At 41.5% G+C, this 19,834-nt stretch overlaps 1 protein-coding gene across 1 annotated transcript in view; it reads right to left on the bottom strand.

The window, feature by feature from the left end:
- Window positions 1-19,834, bottom strand: part of LOC124596394 (E3 ubiquitin-protein ligase RBBP6) — a gene marked incomplete in the record, with an annotated part of 290,964 nt that overhangs the window by 171,958 nt on the left and 99,172 nt on the right. The window contains 2 exon segments of the mRNA XM_047135519.1: window positions 5,657-5,745; window positions 15,983-16,036. Coding sequence (XP_046991475.1) covers window positions 5,657-5,745; window positions 15,983-16,036 — 143 coding nt within the window.

Consider the following 19,834-nt stretch of genomic DNA (forward strand, 5'->3'; position numbering starts at 1 on the left):
ATCAGATGGTTTTAAATGTGTTTCCTGTAAACACAAGCACAGGGGGCGTTGCCGTGCTAGGAGGTTCAGTTCCTCCACATGTGCCTAGAATCCATTCATGTTCCACTGTATAATGGGAGCCATCTATCAGGGTGGTAGTACCTTCATTCTCACTTTCTGTTGGGGAGGAGTGCCAACAACAGGTGGAGGCTCAGTTTTGGGGCGAGATGATTGCCCCAGTCTGACATCAACCTCCATCGCCTCAGAAGAGGAGTCGAGAGATACGTCAGGGAGAATGACATCCACATCAGGAGACTGTGTAACTGCAGTCTCCTTTAGTGGGCGAGTCTTCACCTTTGTCTTTGGCTTCGATGTTCTGGCCTGAGGTGGCATTGGAGCCAAAATCTCAGAAGCAGTAGGGGGTGTAGCAGCGCTGGGCAGTGCACAAGACTGGACCCGGGAAGGGGCAGGAAGTTCCATGATGTCAGCTACCACAGCCTGGTCAGAAGGCCGGGGGGGAGGCAGCAGGCTTCACAGGAACGGCAGCAGCACACGTACGTTGACAAGCGCAGGTGCTAGTGCTGACAGTAGCAACCTCTGTTTGTGTAGCGGCATCGGTTTTCAAGACTGGTTGTTTGAGAACGGAAGAAAAGGAAGCAGCGAACGTGGGCGGCTGCATGGACTTGTAGATTTTCTTCGCCTCACCATATGGGATGCGTTTTGTAGTTTTTAGTTCCTGGACCTTCCGTTCCTCAAGGAAAACTCTGCATTCCCTACTCCACACAGGGTGATCCCCAGAGCAGTTGACACACTTGGGAGGAGAGGAGCAACCAACTCCCTCATGGGCGGCTTTACCACAATTCCCGCAAGTGGCTTCCCCTCTACAGCCGAGAGTAGTGTGTCCAAAGTGTTGGCATTTAAAACACCGCATGGGGTTGGGGAAATAAGGCCGTACACTGAGACGTAGGAAACCTGCCTTCACATGCTCTGGCAATTTGGTGGTGTTAAATTTAAGGATAAATGAGTCAGTCTTTATGAGAGCACCATCCACCTGTTTCATAATGTGTTGCACGTCGACAATTCCTTCCCGGGACCATTCAGCCTTCAGTTCGTCTTGGGGAATGTCAACGAGATCTCTGCAAGTCACAACACCCTTGCTGTAGTTCAAGGTGTTGTGAAATTCAGTCTCTATCGCAAACTCCCCAAGAAATTGTGCCTTCTGAAGGTTCTGGACTTGCTGGAAGCTAGATGTTTCAACCAACAAGGTGCCATTTCGCAAGCACTTTACAGATTTTAATGTGCCAGCAATACCTTCTAAGCCCTTCTGTATATAAAATGGCGAAACTTTTTCAAAACTCCCATCTTTTCTTTTAATTATGAAAAACACATCCTGCGAAGCAGCATGCGTTCTGTTACTACTACCTGAATCAGGAGGACTGGCTACACGAGCCCTCTTGTTGGATTGGGTGTTAGAACCCACCAGCGGTCCACCCTTTCCGCTGGCAGGAGAAGAATAAAAGTTCGAGGGTTCCATCTCGGTCCCACGAGCAGCTAGGGAACTAGAAGTCCACCTAGACAGAGCCCTGCGTGCCTAGGTAAGCATTATACAACTGGGGTGCGGCAGGTGCCCCAGAGGTTGCCCGCTTGCGACTGTTCCACCCCAACAGCCATGCATCTTATAGGCGCACAGCACACCTTCCTCGCAATCCAGGCGGTCAAGCCAAGATTACCATTCCCCGCAGCACACAACATTCCACCGCCGCGCCATGCGGTGGTCGCTGAAGCATGTCCGGGGGTTACGGTGACAGGAGACTGGCGGCGCTGACCAGTCCCCAGCTCAGGACCCCGGGGTCGCCAAGCCCGTACTCAGCAAATGAATGCTGAGCCCCTGGGGGGATCATTTTTAAGCCAAACAGCTTTTTATAAGGTGACAAACTGGTGTCACTGTTTTCAATGTACAGTAACTTAACTGTGACACAGAAAATGATAACTATATGTTGAAAATAGCGACCAAATGAAAAAGTGCAAACTTTCAACCAGTTTGTCACCTGAGAGAAAGCTGTTTGGCTTAAAAACAATGAATTTCACACTGAACTGACACCCACTGTAGACACCTTGTTACTAAGGCAAAATGAGTCTGAGTGCACAAGATAAATGAAAAACTTAATTTGCAACATGCAAAGGGTAGTTTGCTTTTGAACTACTGTAATTTAGTCTCATTTGCTTTCATAAAATAATATTTGTTATATAAATAACTGAACCAAGTATATGCCTATAACAAAGAAAAACTATGCTTATTTATTTTGATTATAGGAAGGAAAATAAACAAACAATCAGGTTGCATCTATGAAATTGGTTCATATAAGTTTAGTGCCGCGCATAGTTTCACTTACCTTGGATCAGCAATAAACTGTACACACAATGTTCATCTCTGGGATCCTAAAACAAGTACGTCTGCCAACAAGTATTACCATGGCCTCAGAAGGCATCTGAAATCTAAGTTGCTGTTCAGGAAAACTTAAGTTATGATGTATAAAGTAGTGGTGAGGCTGGTGCTAACATATGGTGCAGAAATCTAGACATTAATGGAATTTGATGAAAAGCAACTGGGCACACTTAAAAGTAAATCTTGAGACAAATTCTTGGACCAGTGAAGAAAACTGACTGGCTGCAAGAGGAAATTAAATTATGAATTATTTAATGTATATGGTGAACCAGACACTGTCAGTGACACTGAAAGGCTGGAATGGGCAGGATGTGTACTGAGAGCTAATGACAGAATGATTAAGAAGATATTCATTGCAGCACCTTAGGAACAGGGGGATTGGAGGACCAAAGCTAAGGTGGAGGAAGATGTCAGAAAGGACACAAGGAAAACTGGAATTCACAGCTGGAGGGGTCTGACACTAAACAGGAAAGAATGGAATACACTTCTATGGAGCGCCAAAGCTCAAAAAGGGGCAATGTCTCACTGATGACATCTAATATCCTTTTAACAAATTGTCAAACTATTTGTTCCAAGTGCCCCCTAGCAGCTAAGGGCTTCATAATAATAGGCCAGTAGTAGCTCTTCAACCACATAAAACTGTAGTCGTATCAAACAAGTCCCCATTTACAACAATTTCTCAAAGTCACATGTGTTATATTAGAGACGGTTATCTTATGAATAAAGTCAGGTTTCATTACAACTAGTAAAGTTAACCATGTAACAAGGTGTTCCACTTCCATATATTTTAAGAATTTCTTTGCAGAGTTTCAAATAAATGCACCGCCTGCTGCTCCGTCCAGGACTGTGGCATCCAGATGTACTACCTAACAGCACAAGAAGATCATCCAAGAAGAGAAATTTTCATTACTGCGGGCCAGAAAGGAAGAATGTTAAATTGCTATAAATGTTGTGAGTAAAATCCCAGAATTTCTCATTTATTAACAACAATAGAGCATATATGATACTAGGAATGAAATCTAGGGAGGACCAGAAACAAATAGCAGGTAAATATTACGTTTAGGGCAATACAGTATACTAAGTATTAACGCTTCACCCAGTTCATGACACTTTTTTGGTGGCCCATGATAGCTGCTTTTTCATTATCACACTTGCAAATTTCCCTCCTACATTTAATGAAACAATGTTAATGGAGAGAGAAAATAAAATGTGTAATTGAGATATAGGGTGTTGGAAAGGTGTGGGCTTTCAAGAAATGTTTACAAACATTACGCAATATCCTTTCTTGACATCTGAGCACACTAGTTATGAACTTGTAGAAGTTATTAAAGATTAGAACAATTTGCACTACTGTTGTTCTGTCTCCTAACAATAACACACAATGTGTAGTGTCATTTATAGTTGCATTGTCGGACAAAAACAGGAGGAAATCTACATTATTTATTTTTTTTTTTAAGTCGCCTGAAAAGTGTAAAACGGAGATTTCATTGTATACATCTCGACATCAGCTAGACATAGACACTGACAGCAGATTTATTGATGCATGGAATTGTCAGTGCTAGTGAGATTATTAGTGCTTCCCAACATGAAATAATTTGAGTGAACATCCCTAGTCAGTCATATACTGTAGTCACTTGCTTTTATGGGCTAACTACCTCAGTGTCAAAATGCTTCTGGGAAAACTTTAGGAATTCACTAGTAAAATTCTGAAAACTGCTATGGCAACATCAGCTACAGAATGAGAGAGAGAGTACTGCCCAGAACACTTCACTTCAGACAAGTACAAGCCAAATAAGTTTGCAACAGAAGAGAGACCTTCCACCCTGGTTCAACAGTCATATTAGGAGACTAGTGCAAGAAGAGTTCAAAGAATTTGAAAGCTACATCTTTATCAACTAAATTGGGAAAAAAAGAGAGAGAGAGAGAGAGAGAGAGAGAGAGAGAGAGAGAAGAAGAAGAAAGAGAGGGGGGGGGGGGGGTGATGCCAACAGAGAGGTGTACAGTGTACACCGCGTACATGTTGTAGAGCGGCTTGTAGAATGTTAAAGAAGATGTAAGCGAAGTTCCTTGCAAGCTAATGTGGTCTTTCACAATGATGTGTACTGTAAGCATTAACAGGACCACAGGTTGTTCTACACTGTGGTGAAACACACACTGGTCTGCCATCACTAGTTCCTTCACCACAGAACAGTTTTCTTTAAGACATATAGAAGGATACTATAGTAATCAACTTGGGAGATCAAAGAATTTTATTTTATCACAAAACTTGGGTGTTGTCTATCTAAAGCAAGGTCCACAATCAGTCAAGAAGGATCATAACTAAAACTCCTCTCTCTCTCTCTCTCTCTCTCTCTCTCTCTCTCTCTCTCTCTCCCCCCCCTCTCTCTCCCCCTCCCCCTCCCCATCCCTCCCAACCTCTCTAAATGCTAAGTGTTTAAGAGTTATAACAAACATGATTAGAGAAGCTTAAGTTCTTGGCTACAGTGCATGTATGAACAGGTGTAAGCAGACAAAGAAATGAGCTGTGATACGCCCATCTGGATCCTCAATTTGGTCCATTTTTTAAAGGACTTGTTAGTGCCAGTACACTACACGAATCCATGAATCATCAGGCGACACCCAATAGCAATTGCTTAAGAGCAAGTATGCGGAGAACACATCTGGATCACGACTCCCCCCTCCCCCCCCAAAACACAAAAAAAACCACACACACACAAAATTACAAACTGTGAAGTAGTAACGCAAACTGCTGTACAGGAGACAGGAAATCATGCAGTTAAACAAATAACAGAACTGTAAACAGGAACAAAGACACAACTGAATGCTGTACCCAAGAAGACGTAACAAAGAAGACGGGCATAAAGTGAAAGGATGAGGATGTTTTAGGAAGATAAGAAGAACAAGAAAGCCAGTTGTATGTACGGTTCCATGTGCTCCTTAGAGGCTGAAGCAACATATACTTTCACTAGTTTCTATGTTTACGTATTCAGAGGAAGTAAATAAATGTCCACTGACACGGATATACAGAGATGCATGTTTGTTGAAGACAAATATGTAGCAGTGTTCTTGTTACAAGACAGACTATCTTGACCATATTTTATGCAAGCACAAATAAAAGCTTCAAATCGATAGTGAATAAGAAGAAACTACACATACAAAATATTTGTTAAAAAAAGTAGAGTGAACACTTTCTCCCCCACTACAGTCTACAGAGCAGGATCGTTGACATACTTTGATGGGTTGTAGTCCTGTGTTGACTGTGTCATCATTGCCTGGATTTTGTCTTCTTCACTAGCATCCAAGCTTGATAGATCAACAGCCTGAAACACAAAAAAACAGTTTTGCAAGTGACAAAAGTAGTAACAATTATATATCAACAAATCTAACCATTCAATATATTAATAATAAATGAAAAGCACCAGTTATAATGTTTTTCTACCAAGAACCGACGGAAGATTGTTAATATCATTCAATATATTTTACAACAAATTTAAATTGCCCTCCTCCTCCTCCTCTACTGTTTCTTGACCTCAAAAAGAATCCTCCGCCTCCTATTCCTCTCTTGTTTCTTGACCTCGAAAAGAACATGGATGGAAGAAATACTTAGGCATGCAGATCTTCTGCAGTTTCCTACTGCATATTACCTGACTTACTAACAATAGAAACAACAGCTCTGCACATCTTAAAAAAGCACTGAAAGTTACGTTATGTGAATAACTTTCCTCATACCATTAAACAGTTGAACTTACTACCCTCTTACACGATGTTCGGTAAAGTAACAGATGCACAGGAATACTCTACCACCAGCAAAACATTTTTTGACATATTCATCGTTCTATCAACAGAAAGGTCAAACCGAAGCCAGGAGGAAGAAACTGGGTATGGACCCGTTTAAGAACAACACATCCTGACTTTTGCCCAAAGGGCTCACTAAAAATACAAATCATAACGTTATACTTTGACAATGGGAATGCACTTTTCCATCTACATTTTACCTACCTGCTACTACAGACCAAAATGTATAAATCTTACTATCACAGTTCTCAAAACAATCGAAGACAACAGTCTGTACTGGAGTCCCATGATTTCATCCCTTGAGACCCAGAACTACAGCTGCAAACCAAATGTATGTAAAATGAAAGACAAATACGTGTAATATGAAATACAAGCCCCTGACTAAAAGTCACACTGTCTGCCCAATCACTGCAGCAATTGCTTCTCTTTTTATGAAATGCAGCCCAATAGCTAAGTGATGTTCTAGGTTTGGAGTTAATGGGGTGGGAAAGGTTGCGTTCAGTAGTGGCTAGGCCACAGCATTAGCGATGTTAGTGTAGGAGGTGGCACTGACGGTTGTGAGCAGGGCTTAGGGCATCCACATCAAACCCACCAACAAGCAACAGTACCTCCATTATGACAGCTGCCACCCATTCCACATCAAATGGTCCCTTCCTTACAGCCTAGGTCTTCATGGCAAACGAATCAGCTCCAGTCCGGAATCCATGAACCATTACACCAACAATATGAAAACAGCTTTCGCATCCCGCAACTACCCTCCCGACCTGGTACAGAAGCAAATAACCAGAGCCGCCACTTCCTCATCCCCTCAAACCCAGAATCCCCCACAGAAGAACCCCAAAAGTGCCCCATTTGTGACAGGATACTTTCCGGGACTGGATCAGACTCTCAATGTGGCTCTCCAGCAGGGATACGACTTCCTCAAATCCTGCCCTGAAATGAGATCCATACTTCATGAAATCCTCCCCACTCCACCAAGAGTGTCTTTCCGCCGTCCACCTAACCTTCATAACATCTTAGTTCATCCCTATGAAACCCCCAAACCACCTTCCCTACCCTCTGGCTCCTACCCTTGTAACCGCCCCCGGTGAAAAACCTGTCCCATGCACCCTCCCACCACCACTTACTCCAGTCCTGTAACCCGGAAGGTGTACACAATCAAAGGCAGAGCCACGTGTGAAAGCACCCACGTGATTTACCAACTGACCTGCCTACACTGTGAAGCTTTCTATGTGGGAATGACCAGCAACAAACTGTCCATTCGCATGAATGGACACAGGCAGACAGTGTTTGTTGGTAATGAGGATCACCCTGTGGCTAAACATTCCTTGGTGCACGGCCAGCACATTTTGGCACAGTGTTACACCGTCCGGGTTATCTGGATACTTCCCACTAACACCAACCTGTCAGAACTCCGGAGATGGGAACTTGCCCTTCAGTATATCCTCTCTTCTCGTTATCCGCCAGGCCTCAACCTCCGCTAATTTCAAGTTGCCGCCGCTCATACCTCACCTGTCTTTCAACAACATCTTTGCCTCTGTACTTCCGCCTCGACTGACATCTCTGCCCAAACTCTTTGCCTTTACAAATGTCTGCTTGTGTCTGTGTGTGTGCGGATGGATATATATGTGTGTGTGTGCGCGCGCGCGCGCGCGAGTGTATACCTGCCCTTTTTTCCCCCTATGGTAAGTCTTTCCGCTCCCGAGATTGGAATTCTCCCTTAAAACCCATATCCTTTCGTCTTTCCCTCTCCTTCCCTCTTTCCTGATGAAGCAACTGTTGGTTGCGAAAGCTTGAATTTTGTGTGTATGTTTGTGTGTCTATCAACCTGCCAGCGCTTTCGTAGGATAAAGGCAATAGACTAAAGTTGCTGGTACACAAAGGCCTTGTTGCTACTGAACACTACCTTACCTAGTGCCGCTGACTCCAAATCTACAACTGCCTCTTTATCACAGTGACCAACTATATCCTTGCCCTTAAATACTTCTCCTTTGAAGGTGTCACATACAAACAAATACATAGTGCAGCAATGGGTACCTGCATGACTCCATTCTGCATCAATGTATTCATGGGCCATATAGATGGATCCACTGTAACCAGCCATAATCCCAAACTGGATTCAGAGTCATTGATGACTTTTCATGAATTGGATTGAGGGTGAAGACACCCAACCCACATCCCTCCAGAACCTCAACAACTTCTCTCTCATCCACTTCACTGGGTCCTCCTCATCCCAATGAGCCACATTCTTTCACAGACAGAGAACTCCACTTCAATGATTGCTACATCAGAACCTACATCCATACCATATCTACAAACTACCGATAATACATTCTACTCCAACACCTGCCACCCACTCCACAACAAGAAGTCCTTACCATGCAGCCTAGCGACCTGTGATCATCACAATCTCTAGTGATGAGCAGTCCCTCTCCAAATGCTAAGGATCTAAATGAGGCCTTCCCAGTCCAGGATTTCCCCTACCATTTTGCCCAGAAACAGATATTGCCGTGGTGACCAGTACAATGAGCACCAACAGCTAGCCACCCAAATACATCAAGGCAGTGTTATTCCAGTCCACATGAGGCAGGAATTCAAACTGGCCAGCATACTAGCAGGTAAACAGAGGGTGGCACCAGTGTCCTGACCTGCAGCAGCTCCAAGGCACAGTTTTGCTGTATGTCCCACACTTGAAAAGTTTTAGACTTAACACCAGTATTACAAACTTCATTCATACAGATGTCAAAAGGATTTTCAACATTTGACTGTTACTTTTTGGAACTTAATTTATTTGAGGAATCATTCAGTCAAGAAAGTTTCTTTGATTTCCTTGTTCTTCAGAAGTTAGTTATTAAGTTAATACCAAATGTGTGCAGTTATTTCATGTTGCAAATAAAACTGTTGAATGGTATATCTGGTGAAAGTGTCATGTGAAGGAAAGAAAAGGCAGTATCAGTTGGAGACGAGGTTTAAAAGAACAAATTTTCATTCCCAGCATGTTGTTCCAGGTAGCCATTACAGACTTCTATGATTTCTCCAATATGGCCACAGCCAACAATCCGATGGATCTGACACATCCAGTGCTCATACTACTACAACAAATGCAACAAACTGCTGCTAGAACAACTGAGAGCGCTCACCACATAGGGACAACAGGAGTGGGTTGACACAACCATGTGCATCCGACTGACGTCATCATGATTTCCAGTGTTTAAACAGAAGGCCTGCTATATGGCTTGGATGGAGCAACACTTCATCAACCACCCAATCGAAGGTGACATGCAGCAATGTACATTATTACTTGCCAATGCCAGTCCTCTTATTTATCAGCTGATATGACAGTTGCACCCTGAATCAGAGCTGCACTCCCTATTGCATGCTATGCTTAAAGTTAGCCTAACAGAAAATTTTGATTTCTAAGTCCATGTGGCCACAGCCCCACACAATTTTTTTAGCCGCCGCTAGGTAACATCAGAATCTTATAGGGAAATGATGGCACCACTTTAAGGTTTATCATGAGAGTGTCGTTTCCAATGTGCCAACGAACAATGGAAACAGTCATATGCGTCCTCATGCTGTTTCTTTTCAAAGGCCCTAAGCCAGCATTCAGGGGAAACAAAAGAGACTGAGTGATAAATGAATACGTCAGGAACAAAATTGGAGTAGAAAAGCTGAATGAGAGAACTGACAAGAATAGTTTAAGATGGTTTGGACACGTATAGGGAATGGAAGATGGAAAATCACCGAAACAAATGATGGAGGCCAAGTCTGAGAGCAAGAGGGAGACCTAGAGCAAGATGGATTGACTCAACAGGGTGTATACATGGACAAGCATTTTTTTCTGCTTAAAAATACACTTTTTCCCAGGTGAAAATACACTTTTACCGTGTTAAGTATCAGAACTGTAAAATTAAAATGCATAACTCGGCTTCAAGTACACATTCGTAAGTCCATATTAACAAAGAAATAAGCCCCAACCTGATATTGTGTTTTTCATTTGGTTTTCGGAATGCAAATGTTCTTGGAGTACCAGTACTGTATTATCTCATGGTTGGTTCTTTATTATGGCATAATGCCATATGTGCCAAAAGATGATAATGTGCACTTGAAATTCAGCAAAAAGTTGAAAATAGCCAATATTGCTGAATGAAGCACTTCGTTTGAAATAAACTGATTGTCTCTGCAGAGAAGATTAATAAAAGCCAATTCTTTTTTTAGCAAATCAACAAGAATGACTTCATTGCTCTGCAAGGCGATTACTGCTCAATTGCCAAAAACATGGAAATAAAATAAATTCAAGAAACAAACTAATAACATATTTTAGCCTTCTTTAATTATGTGAATGTATTTTAATTCACTTGATACCTCCCAGCCACAGAAAACCATTTTATTTTTATTTTTATTTGGTGAGAGAGATGTAAATGAAGAGGAAACAGTAAAATCGCTAAACATAATAAAATGTGGATCACACAGAGATTACCCCCTCCCCCATATAATTCAGACTGCTCTGCGAATTTGCGAATCTGACAGCTTGGGCATGCCAAAAAAAATTTTCTGGGTAGCATCTGGCATCTTGTTGCTACTGCTGATACAGCTAACAGCCACATTTCAAGTAGCCAGAGGCAGGAAAAGGTACTGCTCCTACACAACTCAACTGCGCATGCGCATGAGTCCGCTGGCTACTGCTCAAACGAACCTAATATTTAAAAAATTACAAAAATTTAAAGAAAACTAAAACACTGAAAAATTCCCGGAATTCCAAAAGTTCCTGGTTTTCTCCTGGACGAAAAAATTCCCAGGTTTTTCCTGGATTTTCTGGTTGTCCCAGGGCATATGCACCCTGCTCAATAAAAATCAGTTTAATAAGAAGGAATCTGGACTGGAACAAAACAGTTGCATAAGAAGAATGCTGAAAAGACTGGGGGGGGGGGGGGGGGGGGGCAGTGGAGAAGTGCCATAAATATCTCCCGGCCTGGTGCTGGATAAAGAAGAAATGAAAACAACAATGAGCCTGTGAAAACAACTGATTTTCAAAGTCACTGAATAATTTCACTGCTGCGTTATTGACTTGCATCCATTCTGGGAATATCAAATTGACTCTCACACATTCAGACAGTATCTATCTGCAAAGGTTTTCTAAAAAGAAGTGCCTTCAAATTTTTATGTGAAAACTCTTCAAGCTTTTTTTTAAAATAAAACTAACATTATTAACATTCTAAATCTTTATTCTTCATGTCTACATATTTATTTCTCAACATAGTCACCCTGGCGATGAACACATTTCTCCCAACGAGAGACCAGTTTGTTGATAATGTCACTGTAGAATGTTTTGACTTTGCTGATAGGGCCTCAACCTCATCCCTGCTTGTACCGCTTCATCACTATCAAAGTGAAGTCCTCGAAGATTTTGGAAACAGGTGTAAATTGGATGAGGCCAAGTGGGGATTGTATCGAGAGTGATCGATGACTGTGAGCCTATCGCATCGTATTGTTTTAGAAGTTACAGCAATTTGTGGTCTGGCATTGTCACACTGAAGGAGAAGGTGCTCCAGGTATGGACAAACTCTTCAAATTCGAAACATAGTTACTTTACACACTACCATGTTATATGCTTCAATTCAGAGCCCTCTAACAGCAGAGGGCTGTAAATATACTGGCCTGAATAATAAAGATGTGGAATGTGAATAACGTTTGTTTTATTTAAGAAGCCTGAAGAGTTTTCACATACAAAATTCAGAGGCATTACTTTTCAGGATGCTCTTGTTTACTGTGAGCATAGTGTCAGAATGATACAAATTACATTCCACAAGTCAGCTTAGCTTCAATGACCTTATGGAATCCAACCACACTGTTCCATTCCTGTATCTTAGTCAAAATCACATCTCTCACCATTAATGGTAACTTTGTTTAAAGGTTCTGTTTTTATTTCACTTCTTAAAACAACTAGGGTATCTTGCATTCTACTGACATCTCATTACTGATCCAAGTGCATTACAGACAAGAGCTTTTCTTTTACAGTATTATTATCAGTCACATTACCAATCATTACGATGTGGGAAGTACAGAAACACATCACAGTACTTGCACTTTTTTTAAACTAATCTATTAGCAAAGTTGTGAACTGTCTTTTGTGAAACTGCCACAGCTAATAACCAACTACTTAATGAAAGGAACTTTACACTAATTATTCAACAATATTTTCAACCAGAATGATAAATGCTCCAATCCTAGCACAAAAAGAGGTGACTAGGGATGTAAAAGAAGGGAACTAGCTTCTCAACAACTTACCTGGCAGCTTCAACGACGTTTAAATCAAAACTTTTTTAGATATTTGCACTTTCAATCCACCATCAGAAATTTTATGCCCCACCCAGAAAGGCCTCCTTAGCTGTTACACGTGTGCTCTTCAGCCACATGATGCTATGTACTGTTTACCACAGGATCAGAGGACTTTGAATTATAAATTGCAAGATGCAGATGTGTAAACACCTTGCAGCTAAGAGAGCTCACTGCACTGGTGAAGTAGGATTAACTCTTAAGAAGTGCGAATAAGTCAAGATATTTTTGATTTAAATACGAGGGTTGGAACTTAAATAGTGGCAACTATTTATTCACAACCGATACAAAAGTGTTACATGTCTGCATCTGTTACAGTCCACCAAGCTAGTCCCCAGCTTTGTGTAGAACCCACTGCCAGTGATGTGGAAGGCGTAGTATACGGTTAGCTGAGCCTGGTCTATTGATAGTGCGAATGGAGCAGTCTACTGCCTGTCTAATCTCTGGAGCAGTTCTGAAGCGAATGCCACGAAGTGGTTCTTCATCTTCGGAATCAAATCAAAGTCACAAGGACTTAAGTCCAGAGAGTATGGTGGATAGTACAGTACTTCCCAGTCCCATCGACCAAACAGAGCAGCCACAGCTTGCGGTGTATGCGTCCACGCATTGTTGTGCAAAATGATGGGTGGGTTGTGCAGAAAATGTGGCTGCTTCTTTTGCAAAGCTGGTCACAGGTGATGCTCCAAAAACTAACAGTAATGCCAAGCACTGACGGTCCGCCATGGAGGACCGTAATGCATTAGGATAACACCATCACCGTCATACACAATAATCACCACAACTTTCACCATACTGGGGCTCTGACACACTTTCGACTTTCGCAGTGACCCATACTGACGCCATTCGTTGGATTGGCATTTATGTTTTGGCTCGTACGACGTGGCCCATCTCTCATTCAGTGTTACGATATGGCATAAGAAAGCTTCTCCTTCGCGCTCATAGCACTCCAAGTGCATCTGAGCAGCATCATAATGCATCCATTTCTGCATTTCCATCAAGCCATGCGGAACCCATCGTGATGCAATTTTTCGCATGCCCAGGCATATGCGCTAATCCGGTTTCGTGGGCGAGTCCACAAATAGTATGCGGCGACAGCATGCACTACTACTTCAGAGACGCTAGGACGACCTGCCCGATGCATGTCTACCACAGTTTGCCGACCTTTGTTGAAGGCTTTTACCCAACGTGCCGCTGTTCTGTATGGCTATGCCAATTCCCCGCAAACCTCTTGAAGACCTTGATGACACTGTCGTACTGTACGACTGGCACATTCAATCTTGATCCAACTCCTTTGTTCCTGTTTAAAAAACAATGACACTGTTACGTTAGACCGCCCGCTGACAAGTGACTGTGAAATTCCCTTGACTGTGTGCATGCTGGTGACGTGGGACGGGTGAGTCCATTTGCTCGGAGGTAAGGTAGGTATGTCAACGATGTGTGCTATTAGAAACAAGAGTAGATTCCATTGCATAGTGTCTCCACAGCAGTGTTGCCACTATTTAAGTTCCAACCGAAGTATCTTTGAAGATGGCAGGTGAGTTGGAAAGATAATTCCCTTCTTTTACATCTCTAGCTTTGCCCAGAATATATTTGCCTTTTTTGTGCTTCGAGAGGGGTGTATTTCATTCTAGTTCCTTTTACTCTATAATAATTTTGACATTAGACTGCCATAGCATGGCAACTGATGCAAATTTTTGTGTCTTGGACAACAACTGATCAGGTTTTCTTATTGTCTTTTGAACAATGCTGCTTACATCACAGGACTGAATCAAGCTATGACGACCCTTAATTACATGAAGTTGTCAATCATCTTATAAAATTTGAACCGATTAATACAAGCTTGAAACACAGAAATGGCTCATGAAAAAAATGACAAAAATGTATTTTTTCATGTAAAAATCAAAGAAGATAAATTTTTTAAAGCAAGTTTTCAATTTTAGTTTAAGAATTCATTTTTTATTTATCTGAGTCATTAAACTATTTCCGTGCATTCAGTTCACATAAGAACAAGTTCTATGTGCTACTTTTAGCTCAACATTAAATCTTCATGTCTCAACAACAGATAAAGATTAATGGATAAAAAAAAATTGTTTAGACTTTACTCACTTATCTACTTTCATGCAAACTCTGAACTCATTGGTAAGAGTTAAAAGCATAGAAGCGGTCCTCTAAAAGCCTCCCAGAAATACTTGCTCTTTTTGCACGAACAATCCGAATGACGCAAGATTTTTTTAAACGTTAACACTAACCTTAGATACACCATACTTCAAATTTGAACCACAGTCTGGAGTTATTTAAGGGTGACTGTTTTTGCATGTAAAATCCAAACTGTGCATGTACAAATTATGCCATTAGCTGAGCATTAATTTCAGTGCAACTGAAATCTTTTGCAACAGGAATTAACTCATTTTCACAATTTGCCAGGGGGCCAGCTCCAGTTCATCTTGAAAACTTACATAATATACAGTAACACAGCTAAATACAGATGTTCGAATAGTTATACAAGTGGCCACTGGTCCGGGCTAAACCGAAAACATTTTACCAAGGTTCCTAGCTCGAATACAAAAAACACCAAGACTGCCACCCTTCCCACCCTCAAAACTGTGGTTCAACGCGTAACCTTTTCATTCACATTTGTAACAGCACTTCCATGCTGTAATGATACTCTTTCAATTTTTATCAAGTGTAAAAGTGTTCTGATTCTATCTGAGTATTAATTTCCTACACCATCCACAAACTTCACAATTTTCAAAGCCCTTGGTGCTTTTAATGGCGCTATGTAGTGGCCTGAACCTTACTTAAAACCATCATTTGTGACTCTGCTCTCTCTTCCCTTGCTATTAGTATCAAGTTCCACAGACATGATGTGAACATCAGAACACGGACATCTGGAAACAATTTCTCAGTTATATATGTACCTGGTTGTTCCAAGTTGTGTATCCAGTTACCTTACATAAAGCAGTCACATGCAGTCATATCACAACTCCAGAATGAAATTTTCACTCTGCAGCGGAGTGTACGCTGATATGAAACTTCCTGGCAGATTAAAACTGTGTGCCGGACCGGCACAAAGATCCCGAGTTCGAGTCTCGGTCCGGCACACAGTTTTAATCTGCCAGGAAGTTTCATATCACAACTCAACTTCTATCTTCTTTTCTGTTATCTAAATCCATATTCAACTGCTGTTGTTCTTAGAGGCTCCCTGTTGACCATCTCATCTTGAGCAATAAAAGGAAAATACTGTGTGTCTTAACTTGTGACCAACATACTTGAAGAATCGTTCCAAGTACCCACTCGAACTGGCACCATCAAGTTTAAACAATAGGAATATTGCAATGCTGCCAGAACAATTCTAAAAATGCTTAAATACAAGACAACAGGGAACAGAAAGAGAGAAAAAGGACTTGTACTATTTTAACAAATTACCTTTGCTAGCTTGCTCACACCTGGATCTTGTCCATCTGTCAAGGGCTCGATCTGCTGGAAGAAAGAACAATACATTACTAACATCCTAAAGTAGTTACCTAAAATAAGATGTTTGGTAAGTTCTTAAAAAACTGGATGTAGTGACAGTGTACAGAGCAAACATGTATTCACTATAAGATGTGGCTGTTAGGGAGGGATACAAAAAACTGAATATGGACCCCTAGGAATAACACACTGGACACCATAGTTGGGTCACATGAAATTACTGAATGTAATGTCTCCGTGTAATTGGATGTCTGATGAGGCTATATTAAATGCTGTGTAATCTGTGTATCATTGTGAGTGTGAAGATAAAAGTAAAGAACAAAAACGCAAAGTATGTTAAGTACACAGAGGGTCACAGAAATTAAAGCACTTCAACCACAACAATGTTTACAGTGCCATTCCACAATGTACAAGGTTTAGGTTATAGAGAATTCCCACCTGCATAGTTCAGAGAAATGTTGTGCTTTTGGGTGTTCCCCTAGGTCATTGATGCCATATAAATGCAATTCATAACGCTGAGAAATCTGGGACATGACACAATGGGTTGAAATATAGAAAACAATATGAGCTTTTACTTTAATTATTAAAATTCATATGTCAGTGCCTTACCCATCCTTAGAGCAAGGCATCAAATATGAAAATTCCTCCAATGAAAAGTGCTCAAACTAGATAATCGCACAGTCAAGTGTCAATACAGCAGAATGAGCCTAATGATGTTAATCAGAAGGCCCATTAAAAAAAATAGGAAGCATATTGAAGATGTAACAGAACTACTAAGTAACGAGTTTATAAAATTAGAAATTCTATTTCCTTGCACTAAATGGTACTGGCAACGTGTTTCAACAAAATGCTTATTTCAGGACGTGTAAGAAACAAATACCAGTTGGAAACAGGCAATGTCATGGGGAAAGTAAGAGGGACAAACAAGAAACAACAACCCCCAACTGTAAGAGACTACTAGAAAAGATATATGCTATCTACAACATCAAGTCACATCAGCTGCAATAATCCAAGGTCAAGACTACTGGAAAAATAAGAATCACCACCCAAGCTGTATTCCAAAATTGACTAAATCAGATTATTCATTGATGAAACAGTTGCACTGTTGTTGACATCAACTGTGCAACAATAACAACAACAACAATAATAATAAAAAATGTGCAATAATCAATCAGGAATTCATTATTATTTTTCTTGGTAATCAGGATTGGTGGTGGTTGTTCTGGTCTTCAGTCGCGAGACAGGTTTGATGCAGATCTCCATGCTACTCTATCCTGTGCAAGCTTCTTCATCTCCCAGTACTTACTGCACCCTACATCCTTCTGAATCTGCTTAGTGTATTCATCTCTTGGTCTCCCTCTACGATTTTTACCCTCCACGCTGCCCTCCAATACTAAATTGGTGATCCCTTGATGCCTCAGAACGTGTCCTACCAACTGATCCCTTCTTCTAGTCAAGTTGGCCACAAACTCCTCTTCTCCCCAATTCTATTCAATACCTCCTCATTAGTTATGTGATCTACCCATCTAATCTTCAGCATTCTTCTGTAGCACCACATTTCGAAAGCTTCTATTCTTTTCTTGTCCAAACTGTTTATCGTCCATGTTTCACCTCCATACATGGCTACACTCCATACAAATACTTTCAGAAACGACTTCCTGACACTTAAATCTATACTCAATGTTAACAAATTTCTCATCTTCAGAAACGCTTTCCTTGCCATTGCCAGTCTACATTTTATATCCTCTCTACTTCAACCATCTTCAGTTATTTTGCTCCCCAAATAGCAAAACTCCTTTACTACTTTAAGTGTCTCATTTCCTAATCTAATTCCCTCAGCATCACCCGACTTAATTCGACTACATTCCATTATCCTTGTTTTCCTTTTGTTAATGTTCATCTTATATCCTCCTTTCAAGGCACTGTCCATTCCATTCAACTGCTCTTCCAAGTCCTTTGCTGTCTCTGACAGAATTACAATGTCATCGGCGAACCTCAAAGTTTTTATTTCTTCTCCATGGATTTTAATACCAACTCTGAATTTTCCTTTTGTTGCCTTTACTGCTTGCTCAATATACATGGGTATTGGGCATTAAGAGGTTCACAAGAGACATCTAGACAAAGAGCAGCAAACAAGCACTTAGTAAAGAAATAATCACTTGGTTTTCAAAGACACTTCTTGGAGTTACAGCCGGCCGCTGTGGCCGAGCAGTTCTAGGCACTTCAGTCCGTAACTGCGCTGCTGCTACAGTCACAGGTTCGAATCCCGCCTCAGGCATGGATGTGGGTGATGTCCTAAGGTTAGTTAGGTTTAAGTAGTTCCAAGTCTAGGGGACTGATGAACTTAGATGTTAAGTCCCATAGTGCTGAGAGCCATTTGAACCATCTTGGAGTCAACTAACTAACACACACACACACACACACACACACACACACACACACACACACACACACACAAGACCGCTTGGGGAAGGGAGAAACAGTGGTTGGTGAGGGCAGTAAATAATCTGGATGGGGAAGGTGTGGATTGGGTTGATCAGGTTGTAAGGAGGGGGTTAAAGAAACTGTAAGAAGAGGTGCAGACAATGACACAAGATAAAAGAAGAGGTGCAGACAATGACACAAGATAAAAGAAGTGGTGCAGACAATGACACAAGATAAAAGGAAGCAGTTAAAGTGAGCCAGTGGGCAACAGATTAGCAGTGGTTCAGGTTAGGGGCACTGTGAGAATGTGGGATATGCTGCAGAGAAAATTGCCACCCACGCAGTTTAGAGAAACTCATGCTGGAAGACTATCTAAAAGGTATATACAGTGAAGCAGCTGTAAACTCATTCATGTTGTGGCACGCAGCATGTTCAGTACCTGGATAGTTAAGGTCTCAGTTGGCCAGCTTGACGGTGGCCACTGATGCGAGTTGACAGTTAGTCACCTACAATGCACACACACAATTCTGCACAGTAAATGCAGTTAAGCAGAAGTATAACATGGCTGCTTTAAATGTCGCCCTGCCTTTTATTGGGTAGGGAATGATTGAGGTAGGAGGCGGTGGGTGGGTGTATGGGGCACGTCTTGCGCACAGGTCATCCAGAAGGGAGTGACAAATTGGATGCAGGGTTGAAACAGGGATGCATAAGGACATTCTGCAGAATTGATGACTGGCGGAACATTAATTTAGGTGATGTAGGAAGTATTTTTGGTAAGATATCCCTCAGATTAGGGCATGCTGAGATGTAGCCAAAGCCCTAGTGAAGGATATGGTTGAACTTTTCAAGGCAAGGGTGGTACTGGATGGTCAGAAGAGTGCTAGTCAGTGGCTGGATAATAAGTTGACTGGTGTGAGAGGAGGAGATGGCACAGGAGATATGTTTATGGATATGATGGATAAAATACTCTCTGAAAATAAATTCTGCAGTAAGTCACGACTTTTTGACATGGCATGGGTGACAGCTGCCAAAGTGGAGGTACTTTTGGTAGTTGGTGTATTTTATATGAACAGACATTTTTATGAAAACATCTGAGTGACGGATACTGACATCTACAACGGTGCTCACTGAGTTGAATAGGATAAAGTGAAGTGGGTTTGGGAGTAGGTGTCGAGGGTATGGAAGTAAGAACAAATGTTGTCACTGGCCTGAGTCCAGATTATAAAAACGTGTCTGAACATTAAAGATTCCTCCACATGGCCCACAAATTAACACAGGATGATGCCAAGTGAGCACCCATGGCAATACCATGGATTTGTTTGTGGATATGGCCTTCAAAAGTAAAATAATTGTGGGTCAGGATGAGGTGGACAGGAGGATTAG

This window comes from Schistocerca americana, chromosome 2 (genome assembly GCF_021461395.2).
Source record: "Schistocerca americana isolate TAMUIC-IGC-003095 chromosome 2, iqSchAmer2.1, whole genome shotgun sequence".
NCBI classification, from domain to species: domain Eukaryota; kingdom Metazoa; phylum Arthropoda; class Insecta; order Orthoptera; family Acrididae; genus Schistocerca; species Schistocerca americana.